At 38.9% G+C, this 21,776-nt stretch overlaps 1 protein-coding gene across 5 annotated transcripts in view; it reads left to right on the top strand.

Annotated features, from left to right (window-relative positions):
* bbs9 (Bardet-Biedl syndrome 9) overlaps positions 1-21,776 on the top strand; it is a 546,582-nt gene that overhangs the window by 15,095 nt on the left and 509,711 nt on the right. For all 5 annotated transcript variants that reach the window (XM_072571014.1, XM_072571013.1, XM_072571017.1 and 2 more), the window contains exons 5-6: positions 7,149-7,213; positions 10,782-10,895. In XM_072571014.1, the coding sequence (XP_072427115.1) occupies positions 7,149-7,213; positions 10,782-10,895 (179 nt within the window). The remainder of the gene's footprint in view (positions 1-7,148; positions 7,214-10,781; positions 10,896-21,776) is intronic.

Genomic DNA, 21,776 nt, shown 5'->3' with positions numbered 1-21,776 from the left:
CTCACATGTAGTCCTGTCCAAATTTCCATCCCTGGAAGACATTAGTGAACCAGGTGGGTTTTTCCGACCATTATGGTTTCATAGTCATCAATAGATGCTTAATTCCAGATGTATAAAAATTATTGAATTCTAGTTTCACTGTCTGCCTTGGCGGGATTTGAACCAGGGTCCCTAGAATATTAGCTGATTATCTGGATTAATAATCCAGCGAGAGTACCACGAGGCCATCACCTGCCATTTAATAAACCCTGCTCTTTCACTAGTCATTCTCTTGCTCTTTATATAATTAAAAAATATTGGATTTTCCTTTATTTTGTTCCCTAATACTTCCTCATGTGTTGTCTTTGCTTTCCTAATTTCCTTTATAAATTCTTCTCTGTACTTTGTACACTTCTCTAGGGACTCTAATATGTTAGTATCTGTCATAAGCTTCTCTTTCTTAACCTTCTTTTTAACCCTTAACATCCAGAGTTCTGTAGGCTTGTTCCCATTGTCTTTGCAGGAACATACTTGCCTTGCTTGCTATTTCCTCCTTGAATACCTCTCATTGCTGTGACACCATTCTATTTGCAAGGAGCTACTACCAGTCCATTTATGCCAAATTGTAGCTTAACCTAATAAAATTAGTCTTTTCCCCCATTTCAAGCATTTATTCTTAATCCTTTTCCATAACTGTCCTAAACATAACTGAGTTATGGACAATATCTCCAAAATGCCCCTCTACTGATATATCTTCCACCTGCTTGGGCTCATTTCTGAATTTTAGGTCCAGAACTGTCCCCTCCCTAATGGGGCTTTTATCATACTGATTAAAAAAAAGTTCTGCTGGATACAACTTAGGAATGCTCTTCCCTCCTTATATTGACCATTAAAACTATCCTGTTTAACGTTTGGGTAGTTAAAATTCCATACTACTATGCCTTATTGTGAATGCACTTTGCTGAAATTTGATTATGTATTTGAACTACGATCTCCTGTTAGACTGTTAGGAGTTAGTGAAACACACCCAATAGCATGTTTGTGCCTTTTATGTTTTTTAACTTCTGCTATATGGTTTCAGTTGATGATCCTTCCAAGATATGCTATTTCACAGCTAGAATTGATTCCTTAATTAGTATTGTCAATATGATTCTAAGTTATGCCAGTATTGCCCATCTTTCAGCCAAATCTTGGTTATAGCTAGCATGAATAAAATCTCACAAACTTTCTTTGGCAGTTGGACAAGTTTTGCTTAGGCTTTTAATCTGCCCAATGTTATCACTTTAATACTAGCTTCCTGGTATCCCCAGGTCAGTGACCTTAGAGTGATAATTATTTTGTGGTTCTTCACTTCCCTTTCTGTAACCTTCTGGTGCTCGATCACTGTAACAGTGTCACTTGATCTTAGCTCTAAGTAATTTTTGACTTCTTGTTTTTCCAACTTGAGTTTAACTGCTGTTTTAAAGTTTACTCTGGCCTATCAGGGATTTCAAACTTTACTTATTAAGTCATCAATGTTTATTCACTCATTGCTGAACTCCAACCAGGGACCATTTGCACAGACCACAACATTACAATGCAGTTATGAATGTTCCTCGTCTTGGAGGGTGCTATGTATCCTGTTATAGTGTGTTTGTTATCAGGACTGAAATGCTTTTGCCATTCAATGCAGTACAATTCTTGTTGTGGATTTCCACGAAGGTTTCTTCTGCCTTGCTCTTAAATCCTCAGCTCCTCCCAGCTGTTAGCTATACTGTATGAGTAGGAGATTTCTATCAATCTGAAGCTGTCACACCGTTGTTCACTGTGTGTTGTATTAACAGTCAAGTTAATTCTGCTGCCTAGCATGCTGTATGGACATATCGGATCACTGTTGTATGATCTGCTGCTTTCAGGAAAGTTTTCTATCACCATATTCTTTAAGTGTAGGAAACTTCAGGGCCTGAGACTAGTGTGACAGAGGGAGACCACTTCTGGGTGAACTAGGAATGTCATTTATAGTTACTAAGATGTAGTTTATTGTATGTTAGCATTTAGTTAAGTTTACATTAATATGATAGATACAATGTTTCTGTAACAGATGTTAGATCTCACTCTTATGAGACCCAAAGCTGTTTTCTACATGAGTCCTTATGACATCATCATAGTAGGTGGTGCCTGTGGTACTTCAGTGTTAACCCCTTCAGAAACATACACAACAAATTGCTCTTTGTCATCATGGAAATAGTAAACCATTGTGTCCACTCTGACCCCATGCTCTTGACTGTGCCTACTTAACAAATGCACTATTATTCCTGTATAGTAATGAGCATTGACAGCTGTGAGCCAATAGTGTTTATTCATGTGAGACTATAGTGCTGTTTGAAAAATCTGACCTTTCGCATTATCATGGTGAGATAAAAGATGCAGTATCTGCATCCCTAGGTCTCTTCGTTCAGCAGAACGCTTCCATTTACTGTATAAGTCCTATCCTGGTTTGTCTTACTAAAATGCAACACCTCATGTTTACCCAATTTAACTCCATCTGCCACTCCTTGGCTCATTGGCACATGTGATACAGGTATTGTGTATTCTGAGATAATCTTCACTGTTCATTACACGACCTCGAGTCACATTTAGACAGCATCGTGAAGAAAGCATTTGGCATACTTGTCTTCATTGGTCAGAAAATTGAGTATAGGAATTCGGACAGCATTTTGCGGTTGTATAAGACATTGGTGAGGGCTCTTTTAGAATACTACGTACAATTCTAACATAGAATCCCTACAATGTAGAAACAGGCCCTTGGGCCCAACAGGTCCACACCGACCCTCTGAAGAGTAACTCACCCAGACTCATTCCACTACTATCCTATATTTACCCCTGATTAATGCAGCTATCCTACACATCCCTCAACACTGTGGGCAATTTAACATAGCCAATTCGCCTAATCTGCACATCTTTGGATTGTGGGAGGAAACCCACGCAGACATGTGAAAAATGCAAATCAAACAGACAGTCGCCCAAGGCTGGAATTTAACCCAGTTCCCTGGCACCATGAGGCAGCAGTGCGAACCACTGAGTCACCATGCCGCCCTAGTTCTGATTGCCCATCTATAGGAAGGATGTTGTTAAACTTGAGAAGGTGCAGAAAAGATTTACAAGGATGTCGTTAGGACTGGAAAGTTTGAGTTGTAGGGAGGGGCTGAAAAAGTTGGGGTTTTGTTCCTTGGAACGTCAGAGGCAGAGGGATGACCTAATAGAGGTTTATAAAATCATGAAGGGCATGGATAGGGTGAATATTCAAAGTCTTTTCCTAAGGTGGGGGTGTCCAAAACTAGACGGCATAGGTTAAGGTGAAAGGCGAAAGATTTAAAGAGGGCCTGAGGGGTAACCTTTTCACATGGAGTATAGTGCGTGTATGGAACTAGCTATCAGAGGAAGTACTGGAGGTGGGTATATTTACAACATTTAAAAGGCACCTGGAGGGGTATATAAATAGGAAGGGTTAGAGGGATATGGGCCAAATGCTGGCAAATGGGACTATGTCAGATTGGGATGACTGGTTGGTATGGATGAGTTAGATTGACAGGTCCATTTCTGGCTGTATGGCTCTATGACTCTTTGTTGAAACTTATAGTGAAGTGAAATGCATGACATTGTTGACCAGCAGAGGGAGCCATTTTACTGCAAATGTGAACTGACAATAACTTGACAGCTTCCAGCTATTAATAATCTTAACTTGTGCATGCAGTGCCTCTGAGAAACAATGACAGGTAGGGCTGTGATTTACCTGTTGATGGTGCTGTGTATAATTTTATCATGTTTTTCTCTGTTCTACTTTTATCTCTAATTTAGCTGAATGTATAACAGTTGAGCATTTTCAGATGCAGTTGGAATAATATTGAGATAAACTGTAAAGCAGCCACTGTATGTTAAACATGATTTGAGCAGTCTGAGAAATGATCCGTTTCTGAAATCTGGAGTTTCAGTTCTGGCACATTTCCTGACATTGATGTTGCTTAACCAGGTGGACTTCCAGAATTCATAAGTGTATCAATATTGGATCTCCTACGCCAGCCACGTTGATTCTAAACCATGCATTAAGTGTTGATTTTTTTGCTGCACACAGATGACTGTAACCAGTTGGAGTTGAGGTATTTGCCTTTTCATTTAATTGCTTTTTATTTTGACACACACACACTACCAATACCAATTTATGTCCAGTTTGTGACTTTAATGTTAAAAATTTTTCCAAGGTGCTTTGAAGAGATGTGAAATGTTAGCAGCCAAAGAGGGAGATTTGTTGAGGAATGACTAAAAGTTTGATTGTAGAGATGGAGAAGAGAGATGGGGAGGCAGAGAGAAAATTCCAAGTTGTGGACTTTAGACTGAAGGTACAAGCAAACAGAAAACTGAGCAGATGCACAAGTGGCCAGACACTGGATGAGTAGAGACTTTTGAGAAGCGGGCTTGAAAGATTTGGACAGGGTACAAAGATGGCCTGAAGCTTGTGCTTGCAAGCCCCAGAAAGGTATACCAACCATTAGATGTGATTTTTTTTAACTTGATGGTTCTTTGGATTCTTCAATTTAAAAATTTGCATCCTCGGGGTATCATAGGAATGAATTGCTTGGAACTGATCAAATGTCTAATCGTGCCACTTCTGACATTGCGATAGAGAGAAGATCTTTAAATCAGCTGTAGATATTTGGACCTTTCATAATTGATAGAATAATCAACTCTTGTTCAGTAATGGCTAGATTTTTGATTTAACAGCTGTGGGTGATGTTTTGTTTGGCAAACTCTCCATGTTTCTTCATCTAATCAGAGGTCAAAATATTTTTTTTCCACAAAGGTTCTTTTCATGACATTCTTGAAGGCTAATTTTTGTTTTCGGGGGCCCCTTTTTCATTTTAAGACCTTTATTGAATTATGCATCATGTATAATTATCTTCCGTATTTGCATTTTTTGGACTTTTTTCTTTAGAAAGATAAAAGCACATATACAAAAGATTGCATACACATATAATTAAATCTTTTAGCTTGGAATCTAAAAATGAAATGTTCTGATTAATTTATGATGAATAAGTCTCCAAATATCTTTGCTTCCATTTTTGTATCATACACATGTTGTAATCAGTTGCTCTTTTTTCGTTGTACTCAATATGCACTCTGTTCCAGGGCAGTCAGTTGATCTTTTTCAGCAACATCAACAATAATCAGAAAATCCCTTAGTTTGGGGTCAGCAGTATTTTACTTGAACTACTTGACATTATTGAGGTGTTGTTCGGCCAGTTCCTTTGATGGTCCAATAATGACTATATTTGAAGCATTTAGTTTGAACTTCTGTGGTTGTGACTGTACAAAGTGACCATCAATAGCCCTGGCAAGTGCTATTCAGAACAAGTTTGAATTCTTCTTTAGCTAAATTAAATTTGAGCTCAGCATTCTTTAAAACGCAGGAGACATGGAAAGGTTCATTCGGTATATGTTGATGAATATCAAGGGCATGAACATCAAGTGTCTACTATTTTTTGGTAAACATACAGTTAGTTTATCAAGAAGGATGAGGCTTTACCATCATTTCAATTAATGGGGAAAATTCTGAGAATGAAAATTAAAAATACTGGCAGAGTTCAATCTAATCCAGAAGACCCAAAAGAGTTAGGGAGTGGAGGGTGTTTTAGATCAGGGTGTCAGGGTGTCTGGAGTCTGTGTGACTAGTACTAATTGCCTCATTTATACAATAATATTTTTAAAAGCAGTTCTTGATTCATCACCTGTTCCCCCTCTGTGTTTCGACTTTCCCAAGCACTCAAGGGAAGGCAGTGGCATTGTGGTAATGTCACTAGGCTAGTAATCCAGAATCACAGGTTAGTCATCTGTGGACATGAGGTTTGAATCTTGCATGGCTGGTGGTATAATTTGAATTCAATAAAAATTATTTGGCCTAATGGTGACCATTATCGACTCTTGTTAAAAATCAACCTGGTTCACTATTGTCCTTTAGGGAAGGAAATCTGACATTCTTACCTGGTCTGGCCTGTCCATATCTCCACATCCACAGTAACTGTCTTCTGAAATGGCCCAAGTAAACCACTGAGATCAAAGGGCAAATATGAATGGCAAGAAATGCTGGCATTGCATTAGATGCACACATCCAATGAATTAAGAGAAAATTCTTAATTCTTAGCCTGGTCAGTACTAAGATTGCTGCCAGCAGCTGTTTTATATGGGTGCATAGTAGTCATACCACCTAGTTGTGACAACACAGCCTTGTTGATTGATATCACATGCATGCACATGATGTGCAGCTTCATTTTGTGCATGTGTGTTTACCAGTGATGGAAATATGCAAATTTAAATAGGTTTGGCTTTAAATTTGGTGTGGCTGTAGAGGATACGGCTATGACGGGAGTTGAGATGGTCCATCTGTGGCTATGGCTTAAAATGATCTGTGGAGGTGGCTGTGAAGTGGAGAGTAGTTGGGTGTATTGGTCCCTGCTACCCCAGTTCCTATCCCCTGTCACCGTCTGCCCTCACTCCTCATGCCTCAATTCCTCACACTTTCTCACCATGCCTTACCCCCTCCTCTTCCCCATCCTCACTCCCCTAGCTGAACTCTGTTTCAATAACATGCTTTTCTGCAGTCATACAAATCTTTTGCATATGATGTCGTCAGAGTTGTATGTGATGACATAGCGTTTCTGGAATTGCGCACATTTATGCAAACATTGCTGAATATCAGCAATCACTGGGTTTTCTGAAAGCTGTGTAATGTTGTTATCTCACAATAAAAAGCCATCATATAAATAGTTCAAGATCCATTTATAGATCTGCACTACTGAGATCACAAATTTAAAGCATAATGAGCGTAGATTTGCAAATGTTTTCTGTTATGAACTTGAATTGACATTGCAGACCTGGTTAGGATTTAAATAATTTCTTATAATTTGGAATGTATGAGCGCATACAGAATTGGTGGTTGAGTGAGGCATTTCGGATAAGGTACAGAAACGATGGTTCACACTGCTCTCCCTCCAACTGTGATTTGTTTGAATTGTAAAATGCCTCTCTGCCAGAGTTTGCAAGCCCCTGAAGCATTTGCTCTGTTTTCTCCATATGAGAGTTTTTTTTTTTTGTAGCCTTGAAATTTTTTATAATGAATGGTTTTGTTTTTCTTCCAGAGGTACAGAACTACTCCACCTGGCTGTTTTGCATGCAAGAAAGTTGTCTGTCTATGCTTTCTCAGGTACTGCGTACTATTTAATGTTTTGCTGTGCATGAGATGTCTGTCACTACTCTTATTTTCCCTGAGTTTTCATGTATTCACACTTCTGTTAAGTTGGACTATGCTCATTATAGATCTGTTCATTATAACTCTAATCAACCTGTTCAGATATATTATGACTGACATTTGGTGCAAGTGGGACTAGCTCAAGGTATGGATACTACCAATGTGCTATATCGTGGTGGGATTAACATCAGCAGTTTATGTAATGATGGAGTATCATAATGTTATGATGATGTCAGTGTTGCATGATTGTGTAGAGAGAAAGGAGCAGAAGCTCTATCCAACTCATGAGAGAATGTGTGAATAGATCAAGCTGTCAATAGAGTTCTTGCAGAAAGTACCATGGATGCCTGCAGCAGAATTTTTAGATACTAGAGTTGGACTACATAAAACAAGAAAACATTCATAAACCTGTGAAATTAGGAAATTTAATCCAGAAGCTAGAATTTTGAAAAAAATGTATGTTATGATCTCATAAGACATGTCATGCTTCCTCAGTAAGGTCAGACAAAAATAGATGCTAATTTTCTCAGGTTCCATCTTCTACATCCACTCAACCTCACCACTCCAACACTGCCCTCTCCCCACCCGTGCTGTTTCCCTGACTCCACTCTCTCCCTCTGCCCCCTCGCACACTCTTTCTTTTTCTCGCTTTCTTTCACTCATTTTCTTTCTCTCTCTTTTCTATGTCCAGCCGTCTCTCTCCCTGCCAGCCAAAGCTCCAGGCTTGGGAACATAGGAGCAGTAGTAAGCCATTCATCCCCCTTTGTCTGTTCCACCGATCAATGAGATCATGGCTGATCTGTGGCATAACTTCATATCCCTGCCTGTGGCTGATATCTGTTAAAGCTTTGCTTAATAAAAATTTTATCTATCTCAGATCCAGCATCCATTGCCATTTGTGGAAAAGAGTTCTGAACATCTATGACCCTTTGTGTGTAGAAGTGCTTCCTTTCACCTCTCTGGAACAGACTGGTCCTAATTATCAGACGATGGCCCCCTACTTTGAGAGTCAGTAACCAGTGGAAATAGTTAATCTTTATCTACCAGGTCTTTTTCTATTAATATCTTGAAGACTTTGATCAGATCGCTACTTAACCTTCTAAAATATCAAGAAAACAGGCCTACCTTGTGTAAACTCTACTCAAACTTTACCCCTGAAGTCCAGGTATCATTCCTGTAAACCTATGTTGTACTCCCTCCAAGGCCAGAATATCCTTCCTAAGGTTTGGTGCCCAGACCTGCTCACTATACTCCAAGTGGGGTCTAGCCCGAGTTTTGTATTCTTGCAACATAAGTTCTGCATCCATTTACTGTAGTCCATAACTTATGCACTCTGTACTCTATTTTGCATAAATACCTTGGCTCCAGTTCACCTGCAGACTACTGTTTGACTATCTGTGTAAACATAACTTACAATGAGTATCCAGTTGCTTGCTTTCAATAAGTACAGCAATCTATGGTTTTTAAAACAGTTCTTTTCCCATTTTGGTCCACAATCACAAATATATAAAAGTAGAAAGATGTAGCAATGAGTGATTATAACATACTAAAATTTCAAATTCAGTTGGAAGGCGAGAACCTGGATTCTATATTGGCAATCTGGAGATAAACAAAGGTAATGACGTAGGCATGAGAACAGACCTAGCTTTATGAACTGGGTGGAAGACTAAAACTTAGGACAGTTGATGAGCAATGGCAGGTTTCCCTCCTTCCTCTCCCCTCTCTCGCTTTCTTTCCTTTGCCTTATCTCACTCTCTTTCTTTTCTCCCATCTGTCTCCATTATGATGACTTATAACAAATTGGAGCAGGAGTAGGTCATGCACCTAGTCCCATTTTCTCCTCTATTCACTGTGATCATAGTTGATATTCTGCTTCAGCATTATTTTTCAGTACTATCAATGTGTCAAAATCTTACCAATCTTAAATGTACTCAATGACCAAACTTTGGCAGCCCTCCGAACAGAATATTCCAAAACCCATCTTCTGAGTCAAGAAATTCCTCCTCACCTCAATTCTAAATTGATTTTCGCTTGTTCTGAGTCTCATTCCTTGATTCCAGACACCCCCAACCCAATAAATGTCCTTCTTGGCTAAAATGTGGTGCCCAGATCTGCTCACATTACTCTAAGTGGGGTCTAATCAGGGTTTTGTATGGCTGCAGCATAACGTCTGCATCCACTTACTCCACTCCATAACACATACCCTGTTAACCCCACAATAATTTTGCATATTTGAATGAGATTGCCTCTTACTCTTCTAAACTCCAATGAATGTCGGCCCCATCTATTTGCTTCATAAAACAATCTCTCCATCTCAGGAATTAAATTGCATTTGTTGTATTCCCTCTATGGCAAGTAAATATTTTCTTGGATTAGGATATCAAAACTACACACAGTGCTCTAGTTATGACCTCACTAAGGCTCTATAAATTTGTAATGATACATTTTTACTCTTGTCCTAAAATCCTCTTTAAATAAAGAACAAAATACCAATTTGCCTTTTTAATTCTTGCTGTATCAACATACTAACTTTCAATGACTCATGGTCAAGGAAACCCAAGTCCCTTTTGAAGTTCAGCATTGTCAGCCTTTGACCATTTAAGAAATATTCTGTCTTTTTTTTCTCCCAAAGCGGATATGTCAATATTCTCTACATTGTATTCTATCTGTCAATTTTTGTCCACTCATTTGGTCTCTACAAATCCTAGTTCATTTGCATTCATAACTCATATTCGTAACTAGTTATGTGTCACATTTGCTCACCATTTGGGTAAATGTGACCAGAAAATCAAAAGTAAGATGAAGGTGTGCAATAATTTTCCTCTTGCATCTTGTAGGTATGTCATCAAATACCTTACAGATTTCTACACACTGTTATCAGAATGAGCAGATGGCAATGCAATATTTCACTATTGCAGATTAGATAAAATCATGCGGTATGTGCTGAGAGTAGTCAACGGGCTATCTTGGCTGAAGGAGGGCAGAAGCTTTCTAGGAGGATCATTTACATGTTTTCAAGGACTTATTGTAAAGGAATAATAATATAGTTCCATGCTAAGAAGATGCATAGTCAGATTAACCATGAAATCCTTGGACCAGGCCAGTAGCAAATGAGGAACATTGAACTTATCCCATTTTAAGAAACTGTGTATTGAGGCAACACAGAAGAAAAGAAAAGTCAGGAAAGGTAAAACCAGGCTATAATAATATTCTGAGTTAATTTAAACTGAGTGTGATGAAGTTTGCCTCTTGCAAATTGGGGATTAGTGTGCATTGCAAGAGCTTATGAGAAGAGGCACACCGACCCAATACCTCAATTCATGATATGATCATAAAATCATTGTTAGTCAAATGACGACCCAATTGCTACATTGGAAAGAGTGGAAGTAACTCCTTAGTATGTTGAGATTGCTGGTGTGGGCTGCTATAATTTGACTTGAATCTGTTTTTTTAGCATATGCACGGGCCAATGGTTACATAGAGCCTTCTTTTTGCCTCCTATTGTAATTTGTTTTGGTTACAGGAACTATGGGTACTGTAGAACATGGAAACCAGTACCAGCTGAAACTAATGTACGAACACAATTTTCAACGTACAGCATGTAACTTAACATTTGGAGGTTTTGGTGGTGTGAAAGGTAAGAATCCAACCCATTTTCAATATTTTTATGAAAGTTGCACAGTGATCAAAGAAGTGAAATCTGAGTATTGTCTGTAACAGGCAGCTGATCCCCAATTTCATAATTATACCACAGATGGCAGTTGGAAAATATTTCCCAAAAGCCGCACTGCATACAAAATGAATGTTTATTTTCACATACCATTTCAGTGAAAGTCCAGTCTTTGATAGCATGGAAGAAAATGCTGTGTTAAAATAGCTTTGCACGAAATTTAGTTTTGTCAAAGCAGTACACTCTTCAGTGTCTCTTGAAGAGTTGGTAAGTTTATAGCATGAATCATGAATGTTAGTATTACATTTGATGGTAACTTTTAAACATGTAGCTTAGTCATTAAAACGAACAATGGAAGGTCTATTTGCTGTTTCTTCCAGAGTTGGCTCCAGAACCTGTAAAGATGTCTGTTACTTGTTCAGAAACATAAATGGGAAGTAACCTGCAAAAATTGCCATTCCTTTCCATTTTACTGTAGGTTAGGTGGCTGTTAATACCTTTTGCGTAATGTGGCAGAAGAAACACAGACAGCTTTTAATTTTTCTTTTAATCATATGTGGGACAAGGACATTACAAAATAGCATTTATTCCCATCCCTAATTAGAGTCGTAGAGATGCACAGCATGGAAACAGACCCTTTGGTCCAACTTGTGTATTCTGACCAGATGTCCTAAATTAATCTAGTCCCTTTTGCCAACACTTGGCCCATATTCATCTAAACCCTTACTAATCATATACCCATCCAGATGCCTTTTAAATGTTGAAATTGTAGCAGTCTGCACCATTTCCTCTGGCAGCTCATTTCACACACACACCACCCTCTGCCTGAAAAAGTTGCCCCTTAGGTCCCTTTCAAATCTTTCCCCTCTCAGCTTAAACTTGTGCCCTCTAGTTCTGGGCTTCTCTACCCAAGGGAAAAGACCTTGTACTATTTACCCTGTCCATGCCCCTCATGATTTTATAAATCTCAATAAGGTCACCTCTTAGCTCCTAGAGAAGTTGGTGGTGAGCTGTCCTTTTGAACTGTTGTAGTTCTTGAGGTGTAGGGACACCCATAGTGCTGTTCGGATTTTCAGGATCTAGGACTTCCAGGATTTTCATGAAATGACAGTAAAAGAACAATAGTATAGTTTAGGAACATGTGTGACTTGGAGTGGAACACACAGGTGATGGTATTTTCATGCACCTCCTGCCCTTGTCTTTCCAGCAAATAGCAATTCTAGGTTTGGAAGCTTCCATCACAGGAACATCAGTGAGTTGCTACAGTGTATCTTGTAGATGGTACATACTGCTATAACTGTGCACCGGTGAAGAAGGAAGTGAATGTAAATGAGATGGATATGTTGTCCATTTGATCTATTTTGTCCTGGATGGTGTCAAGCTTCTTGAGTGTGTTGTAACTGTATTCGTCCAGTTAAGTGGAAAACATTCCATCGTGCTCTTAACTTGCACTTTGTAGGTAGTGGACAGGCATTGGAGCGATATGAGGTGGGTTTATCTGTCACAGATTTCCTTGCCTCTGACTTATTCCTGTTGGAACAATATTTATACAGCTGGCTACTTTAGCTTCTGGTCTATCCTAGGATGTTCATTGTAGTCTCATTTGAATGTCAGAGACTAATGATTAGATTCTCTCTTCTTGGAGATGGCTAATGCTTATTACTTATGAGACTCAGGTATTATTTGCCATTTATCAGCTCAAGCCTGGATGCTGCCCAAGTCTTTATGCATATGGACACTGCGTTAGTATCTGAGGTGTATAGGATATTGAACTTTGCACAGTTGTCAGTGAACATCTACACTTCTGACCTTATGATGGAGCCTAGGACACTAGCCTGAGGAACTCCTGTAAAGATATCCTGGAGTACAGATGATTAATTTTCAACAGTCGCAACAATTTTCCTTGTGTTAGGTATGATTCCAAGCAGTGGAGACTATTCCTCTGATTCCTATTGACTCTAATTTTAGTTGAGGTCCTTCATGCCATACTTGGTCAAATGCTGCATTGATGTTAATCAATGTCACCTCATATTTGCAATTCAATTGTTTTGTCCACTTTTGGATAAAGACTATATGAGGTCAGAACCTAAACTGAGTGCCAGTAAGTAGTTATTTAATTGCAAGTGCTACTTAATAGCACTGTCAATGATCTCTTCCATTACTGGTGATCGTGAGTAGACTGATAGGAGGGTTATTATAGAACTGGGTTGAGTCTGTGCACAGGATATACATGGAGGGGAGATTTCTGAGTAGTTTCCAAAGTTCACTTTGTCTCCTTTCTTGAAGACAGTGGAGATGGCATCAGTTCTGAGGTTGGCAGGAATTTCTTCTTTGCCCCAGATTTTCAGAAATAATTGATGAAGTAAGCTCTGCTGCTCCAAGTTTGAAATCTTTGCTGGGATCTCATCTATTCCTATGTCTTTTTCAGTCTTCACATGGACAGGTTGGACCGAAGGGTCTGTTTCCATGCTGTACATCTCTATGACTCTATATGTCTAATGGTTGCTTCAACCTCTGCCACACTAGGTGGCAGTCCAAGATCATCTTTAGTGGGGATTTGGAGGTTGACCTCAAATACATCCTTGTTGACAATTGTATCATGGTTTAGGAGTTCTTTGGGGTGTTCTCTTCATCGGAGGATGATATTTCCTCTGCCTATCAAGAGAGTTCTGTCCTTACTACGCACTGGTTTGAGGCCAAAGGGGTTGGGTCCGTATATTGCCTTGGTGGCATCGAAGAAACTCTAGATGTCATGCTTATCAGCAAGGAGTTGCAGTTTCTCAGCCCACCATTTGGTTCTTGATTTCCCTAATTTTTCTTTGCATCCCTGCCTTTGCTTAATCTTGCTGGTGTTGTTGTTTTCCAGGCATGGAGAGCTTGCCCCTTCTTGTTGATGTGGTCATTTACATTGAACCAGTGTTGGTGTTCCCTGGTTTTGTAGTCAGTGGTTTGTTCACAATATGAGATAACGACTGTCTTCAGCTCTTTTCAGAATTCCTCTATTCTATTAAAATCTTTGGCGATTTTGGATGAAGACGGTGTTGGAGATTCTCTAAAATGCTTGGCTGTTGAAGCTGGTCAATGTTGAACTTTTTTCTGAACTGTTCCTTTGTCCTCAGCTGCTTCTAGTGGCATTTAATGGATATTGAGGAGTAGATGAGCTGGTACTCTGTCCAGCAGTCACCTATACTGTTCATGACATTGGTAATGAGGACATATTTTTGGTCTCTGCATCGAATGATGACGTGGTCAGTCATGTGCCAGTGCTTTGATCATGGATGCCTCCAAGAAGTCTTAAACTTGTCTTTTTGGCTGAACAGTGTGTTGGAAGATAGAGTATTTGAAGATATATTTTGATTTTGATATTTTGCTTCAATGCAGTTACGAGTGAAATTTGATCATTGTTGATTACCATATGTAGTAGAAGGAATTATTTAGAATGTAAAACTTGGAATTATATCTTTCAAACAGCACAAGATTTATTTTACGTATTTGTCATAAAACAGTTAATCCAATATGGTACCAATCTGATGTACATCATAAGGAGATTCCCCAGCTGTAATGATAGGGCTTCATGTCTTCAAAACATTGCATAGACTGTGAGCGACTCAAAAATCGTGATAAGCAGAATGGTTTATATTGGGGACTCATTACCTAGCTGCTTATAAAAAGTCAGAAGGATTATCTGATGTCAGTCTGTTGTTGTTGTTGTACGTACCTTGGGTGCTTTTATGACCAAGCATGACTTGAAAAGCATAGCATAAGCAGTTAAAAGCTCATGAGGAAACAAATTATTCCATGGAGGACTAGCCTTTTTACCAACCGGACTATTAAAAGAAAACAATAAAAACACAATCATCATTTCAGTTTCTTGCGCGTTACTGCATGAAGCACTGAGCAAAATTACCAAGTTAAAATACAATAAAGGAACGTTGACATTAAACAATTTTAACTCTGCCTCAAGGAAATCTTGTTGAGTCCCTAATTGAAATATTGACAATATAATTTAAGAAACTTTCTTGGTCAAGCAATAAGTCAGACTAAGGAGAGGGTTTCGTTTTTAAAAGATTTTTGATCAAAATCATGTTCAAGTCTTTTTTAGTCACTGATTGGTTAATTGGCCAGTTCAGTCAATGTTGCCTTTAACTATCAATGTCATCATATTTAAAAGGAGTGTTGAGCCAACAACAACGTAGCGCATTGGCACTGCTTCTGAACCTGCGTAGCCCAGTTATTGAAGAAATGCAGACATTGTGAAGCTAATAAATTGGCCATAATCAAAAAGCACATTCAAAATTGTACCAAATAATATTTCCACATGCAAGTAGTTGCCATTTTACTATAATTTATGCACTGAATAAATCTAGGCGTCCAACCTTTGTTCAGTGGTTTCTTATTAAATTTACTATTACTCCAGTTCCTTTGTCTCCTTAAATCAATTATTATTTTACCATGTGTGATGCTGTATTTTTTGGATTAATTTTTTGCTTCACCATAGTGAAAACTTTGAAAAACTCAAAAGACTTCCTGAGGTTATGAAAGGGGCTGTGTAAATGTGCTCTAGTATTTCATTGTCTCTCTATGCCTTTCTGTATCTTACTATCAATTCTTGTCTTCTGTTTAGTACGTGGTCATTCTTGAGGTTTGACATTGTAGTGTCCCTCTCGAGAAGGCTGTCGTTTATTGTAGTTTTATGTGCAGTCACTGCCCTCTTTGCGTTTCAGATCTTTTTGCAGTTGAGCAGTTTCAAGGGCTTGTGAAAGTATAACAGTGTAATGAATATAACATCTGCCATTCTCATTAGACTAACTAAGAGAAAGCATCTGGACACATGCATGAAAAGACTGTAGCTTGTCAAGTATACATTTCCAAACTGAATTGATTTGACATTGTGTACATTAGAATCAAAATGCAGGAAGTATCACATTAACTTGTAATTTCACATTTTGAATATCATACTGCAACATTGAAACAATTGGAGCATGTGTATATTTTGTTTATAAATTTGATTTATATTTTACACTCAATTCAGGATTAAAAATTTCATTACACTTTCATTGCGTTGTTGGTTATTGTAGGAATTAAATTAAGCCAGTTTGTAAGTTGGTTTCAATAAAACTGTATTTATAATATGTTCTGACAGCTAACTTCACTTCCTTGACATAAAATGTGTCAGTAAAGATTTGTGGCTGTAAGAAGCTTTTGGAAACTCGTCCTTAGATTTGAAGTAATTGGAGAAAGAAACAAAAGTGATGTGAGGAAAAAGAAGATGTTTTTAGTGTAGTGAATGGTTAGGGTCTGGGATGCTCTGCCTGAAAGTATGGTGGAGAACGATTTTAACTGAAGAATTCAAAAAGGAGTTGATTTTTTTTGAAAGGAAAAAATGTGCAGAATTAGAGGGAGACGGCAGAAATATGGCACTAAATGAAATGCCCATTTGGACAGCTGGTGCATACACAATGGCTGAATGGCCTTCTCTTATTTATTTGATTTTAACAATTTTTGCCAATAGATGTGCCTCTGAGACAATAACTAGAATTTTGAGTTTTATTTTGAGACTGCTGATTGAAATGGTGCTTACTCTGTTTATCTATCCATGTTAATATGTTATCCCCTTACACTATGTGATTTTACAATAATCTTACAAAGACCTTACCTTATGTGGTTAGGTTTTTTTTCACTTCTTAAGTTTTAGTTTACAAAATACCGTGCAAGAACTGTAACAAACACTACATTGTACAATTCGGCAGAAAACTAGCCATCAGGATACATGAACATCAACTAGCCACAAAAAGACATGACCCACTCTCACTAGTATCCTTACATACAGATGAAGAAGGACACCACTTCGACTGGGACAACACATCCATCCTAGGACAAGCTAAACAGGGACATGCATGAGAATTCCTAGAAGCATGACATTCCTACTGGCATTCTGTCAACAAACACACTGACTTGGATCCCATTTATCACCCCCTGAGAAAAATAACGGAAATGGCATCACCACAGGAAATAATGTCACCACAGTTAATGACATCACCAACCCAAGGAAACCTAAACACACAAATAGAAAGCAGGCCATGCCACCAGTGTTTCATTCAGAGGCTCACTGATGATGTAACCTACTATGGTGATGAAACATCTGAAAATGAACCTTCTAGCTCAGCAAGCAAACCTCCATCCAGAAGATTGAGGTCCTTTCAGCCTGTTTGGATGAGAGTTGAGGCTGCACGTTGGATGACCATAACACTGTGCTAAGAAAGCCATGCAAGTGCATGGAGCAACAAGGATTGTAATAGTAGTAGCCAATAATATGATGAGGGGAACCAATACCATTCTGAAGCAAAGATTGAGAATCCAGATGAATTACCTGCCTGGTACCAGTACATCTACTCAGGGCTGGAAAGGAGCTTGCCATGAAAGGTGCATGATCTAGTGGTCATGGTCCATGTAATTACCAATGATATAGGTGAAACTGGTCAAAGGTTCTGCATAGACAATATGAGGAGCGAGGCACTAAATTAGAAAGCAGAACTTCAAAGGTTATAGTCTTCAAATTATTACCTGAAACACTTGCATATTGGTCTAGTGTATGTAAAATTAGAGCGATGAACAAATTGCTGAGAAACTATTGTGGGAAATATAGGTTTTGGTTCATGGGCTACTGTTTTCCATAGTGGGGAAAATGGAGGCTGTGTTGTGAGATGGTCTACACCTGAATATCCTACGACAAGTGTTCTTATGAACTCTGTAACTGGGAAAGTAAGGAGATTTTAGACTAAATAGTGGGAACAAAGGATCAGATATGGAAAGTGTGGCATAACAAAGAATAGTGACAAGCTAAGAAAATAAAGTAGTAATTTATGAAATGAAGGCCAACGAATGGCAGGTAGAAAGAAACAAACCTAGGAAAACATCAACAATCTAGCCTTGATGTTGCAAACATAACATTAAAAACAAATTAAAAGTCTGTCTTTGGATGCACATGGCATTTATAACAAAGTAAACTAATCAGTTGCAGATATTGAAGTGAATAAATATAATCTCATACCATCCTGCAGCCATATCTCCAAAATGGATAAGGACTAGGTCTGAATATTGAGGTGTAAACAACAGTCAAAAGGAATAGGAAGCTAGGTAAAGATGGAGGTATAGCGTTGTTAAATATGTCTCATTATGGGGATAAAAATATCATTTCTTTACTCGCTGTAAATCAGAAGAGGGGAGTGAGAGAAGAACTTAGTACTGATTCCCTCGTGATTATATCATTACTAAGCATAATGATGGAGGTATGTACTGCCAAATCTCTAGGCCCATTTGGACATTATTATAGGATCTTTAAAGAGATGTCTAATGAGGTAATGTTGGTGTTAATTTTCAAAAATTCCCTTGAATTCAGAAAGTTTCTTTCAGACTGGCAAGGAAATATAACCCCTGTATTCAAGGGGCATAAACAGGAACCTGTGGCACAATTAGCTTGATATCTGTCATAGAGTCATAGAATCTTAGAGATGTACAGCATGGAAACACACCCTTCGGTCCAACCCGTCCATGCCGACCATATATGCCAACACAATCTAGTCCCACCTGCCAGCACCAGGCCCATATTCCTCGAAACCCTTCCTATTCATATACCCATCCTCTTAAATGTTGCAATTGTACCAGCCTCCATCACTTCCTCTGACAGCTCATTCCATACACGTACCACTCTTTGTGTGAAAAAGTTGCCTGTTATGTCTCTTTTATATCTTTCCCCTCTCACCCTAAGCCAATACCCTCTAGTTCTGGACTCCCCCACCCCAGGGAAAAGACTTTGCCTATTTACCCTATCCATGTCCCTCATAATTTTGTAAATGTCTATAAGGTCACCCCTCAGCCTCCGACGCTCCAGGGAAAACACGTACCACTCTGTGTGAAAAAGTTGCCCTAGGTCCCTTTTATATCTTTCCCCTCTCACCCTAAACATATGCTCTCTAGTTCTGGACTCGCCAACCCCACGGAAAAGACTTTGCCTATTTACCCTATCCATGTCCCTCATAATTTTGTAAATCTCTATAAGGTCACCCCTCAGCCTCTGACGCTCCAGGGAAAACAGCCCCAACCTGTTCAGCCTCTTCCTATAGCTCAAATCCTCCAATCCTGGCAACATCCTTGTAAATCTTTTCTGAACCCTTTCAAGTTTCACAACATCTTTCCGATAGGAAGGAGACCAGAATTGCACGCAATATTCCAACAGTGGCCTAACCAATGTCCTGTACAGCCGCAACATGAACTCCCAACTCCTGTACTCAATACTCTGACCGATAAAGGAAAGCATGCCAAATGCCTTCTTCACTATCCTATCTACCTGTGATTCCACTTTCAAGGAGCTATGAACCAGCATTCCAAGGTCTCTTTGTTCAGCAACATTCCCTAGGACCTTACCATTAAGTGTATAAGTCCTGCTAAGATTCATGGGGACGGTGCTAGAATTTTCATTAAAGAGATAATAGCTGGATACTTCGAACATTCATGATAATCAGTAAGACTAAACATGGTTTTTTTGAAATGGAAATTATGTTTAACTAAATTATTGCAGTACATTGAAAGGGTAAATGTACTGTGGATAGAGGGCGGCCAGGAACGTACTGTACTGTATGTTCCAGAAAGCATTTGATATGATGCCACATCAAAGGTTATTGTAAAAACACGTAGTATAAGGAGGCAATATGTCAGCATGGATAGAAGTTTGGCTAGCAGAAACCAGAGAGTATCCATAAATGGGTCTTTTTCTAATTGGCAGAATGTGACAAGTGAAGTTCTGCAGGGATCTGTGCTGGGCCCCCACTTTTCACGTTTTACAAGAGTGTCTTAGATCAAGGGAGCAAAAGCACAGTAGCTGAATTTGCAGACGATATCAATATAGCTTGTAGATGGTACAGATAGGTTGAGTGAATAGACACAAATGTGGTATATAAAGTGAAATATAAAGGTCACTTTTGCAAGAAATATAAAAAAACGGTATTACTCAAAGAGCATCTGAAGAATTCCAAGTGCAGAGGGATTTAGGGGCGGCACGGTGGCTCAGTGGTTAGCACTGCTGCCTCACAGCGCCAGGGACCCGGGTTCTATTCCCGCCTCGGGCAACTGTCTTTGTGGAGTTTGCACATTCTCCCCGTGTCTGCGTGGGTTTCCTCCGGGTGCTTCGGTTTCTTCCCACAGTCCAAAGATGTGCAAGTTAGGTGAATTGGCCATCCTAAATTGTCCATAATGTTAGGTGCATTGGTCAGGGGTAAATGTAGGGGAATGGGTCTGGTTGGGTTGCTCTTTGGAGGGTCAGTGTGGACTGGTTGGGCCAAAGGGCCTGTTTCCACACTGTAGGAAATCTAATTTAATCTCGTCCATAAATTAAAAGAAATTAGTATGCAAGTACAGCATGTAATCATGGAGTGTTGAGGTGCATACTTAATGGGATGCTATCCTTTTGTTACTAGTAGAATTGAACATAAAACTAAGGATGTTATGCTTCAGTTATACAGGGCATCTGGAGGATTGTGTACTATAAGGGTTGCTGTACTAATGAAACAATATTAATATGTTGGAAGCAGTTCAGAGCTGGTTTACTCGACTATACCTGAAATGAGCAGATTGCATCATGAGGACAGGCTAGACGAGGTTAGCCCATATAGTCTGGATTAGAATGGTGCTAGAAAAGCACAGCAGGTCAGGCAGCATCCGAGAAGCAGGCAAATCGACGTTTCGGGAAAAGCCCTTCATTAGGAACGTCGATTTTCCTGCTCCTCGGATGCTGCCTGACCTGCTGTGCTTTTCCAGCACCACTCTAATCTAGACTCTGGTTTCCAGCATCTGCAGTCCTTGTTTTTACCATATCGTCTGGAGTTAAGTGAGACTGAGAGATGGATGTGGAAAGGATGTTTCCTCTTGTGGGAGAATCTAGAACTAGAGGTCATTGATTAAAAAATGGGGGTCACCTATTTAAAATAGATGAAGATTTTTCTCTCTGAGGGTTGTGATTCTTTGAAAATCCTTTCTCAAAAGGCAATGGTTACAAAATATTTAATTATCTTTAAGGTAGAGGTAGATAGGTTCTTGTTTGCCAAGGCAATGAAATCTTATCGGGGCATGTAGGAATGTAGAGTTGAAGTTGAAATCAGATGACCATGATCTTACTGAATAGTTGTGCAGGCTCGAAGGGCCAGGTGGACTATTCTTGCTCCTTATTCCTATGTTGTATGTTTTATGTTCAGAACAATATAAAGTGTAGTATTATACATGGGAGCATAGTGAACTTTCATTTCAACTGATTTCACTTTTACAATATCATTTCCTATTCCATTTCCTGAACTGCAAAAACAGTCCGAACAAACAACAGTACAAACAAATTTCACTGAAGAGTAGAAAAGTTGCATTGAGCACTTAAATCTAAAATATAAACATTTTTCCGTAAGAGTTTCTCACTCCGATGTTATATCAGTTTAGAGTATTTATGTGAAATCCAGTGATCTTCATGTCTAGAACTACCATCCTGCAAATTGCTAGTCAATCATTCCATAATGTTTTCTGGCCATTCTCCCCTCCCAATGGGCATCTTAGGCTGAAAAATTAGAAAATTCTAAAAATATTGTGCAGGTGTGGCAGCGTCTGTGGAGAGGGAACAAAGTTAATTGTTCTTCATTACTATAGAACTCCAGTTCTGAACAAGTCATAATCACCTCAAAATGTTAATTTAGTTTATTTGTGTACAGACGCTGTTAAACATGCTGAGTATTCCTCAGCACTTTATTATTGTGTTTAATTTTGATTAGTGAATCTAGTGACTGACACCTGACTGTCAGAAATTTCAAACAG

The sequence above is a fragment of the Chiloscyllium punctatum genome, chromosome 5 (assembly GCF_047496795.1).
Source record: "Chiloscyllium punctatum isolate Juve2018m chromosome 5, sChiPun1.3, whole genome shotgun sequence".
Classification (NCBI taxonomy): Eukaryota; Metazoa; Chordata; class Chondrichthyes; order Orectolobiformes; family Hemiscylliidae; genus Chiloscyllium; species Chiloscyllium punctatum.
This window is presented reverse-complemented; position numbering and strand designations above follow the sequence as displayed.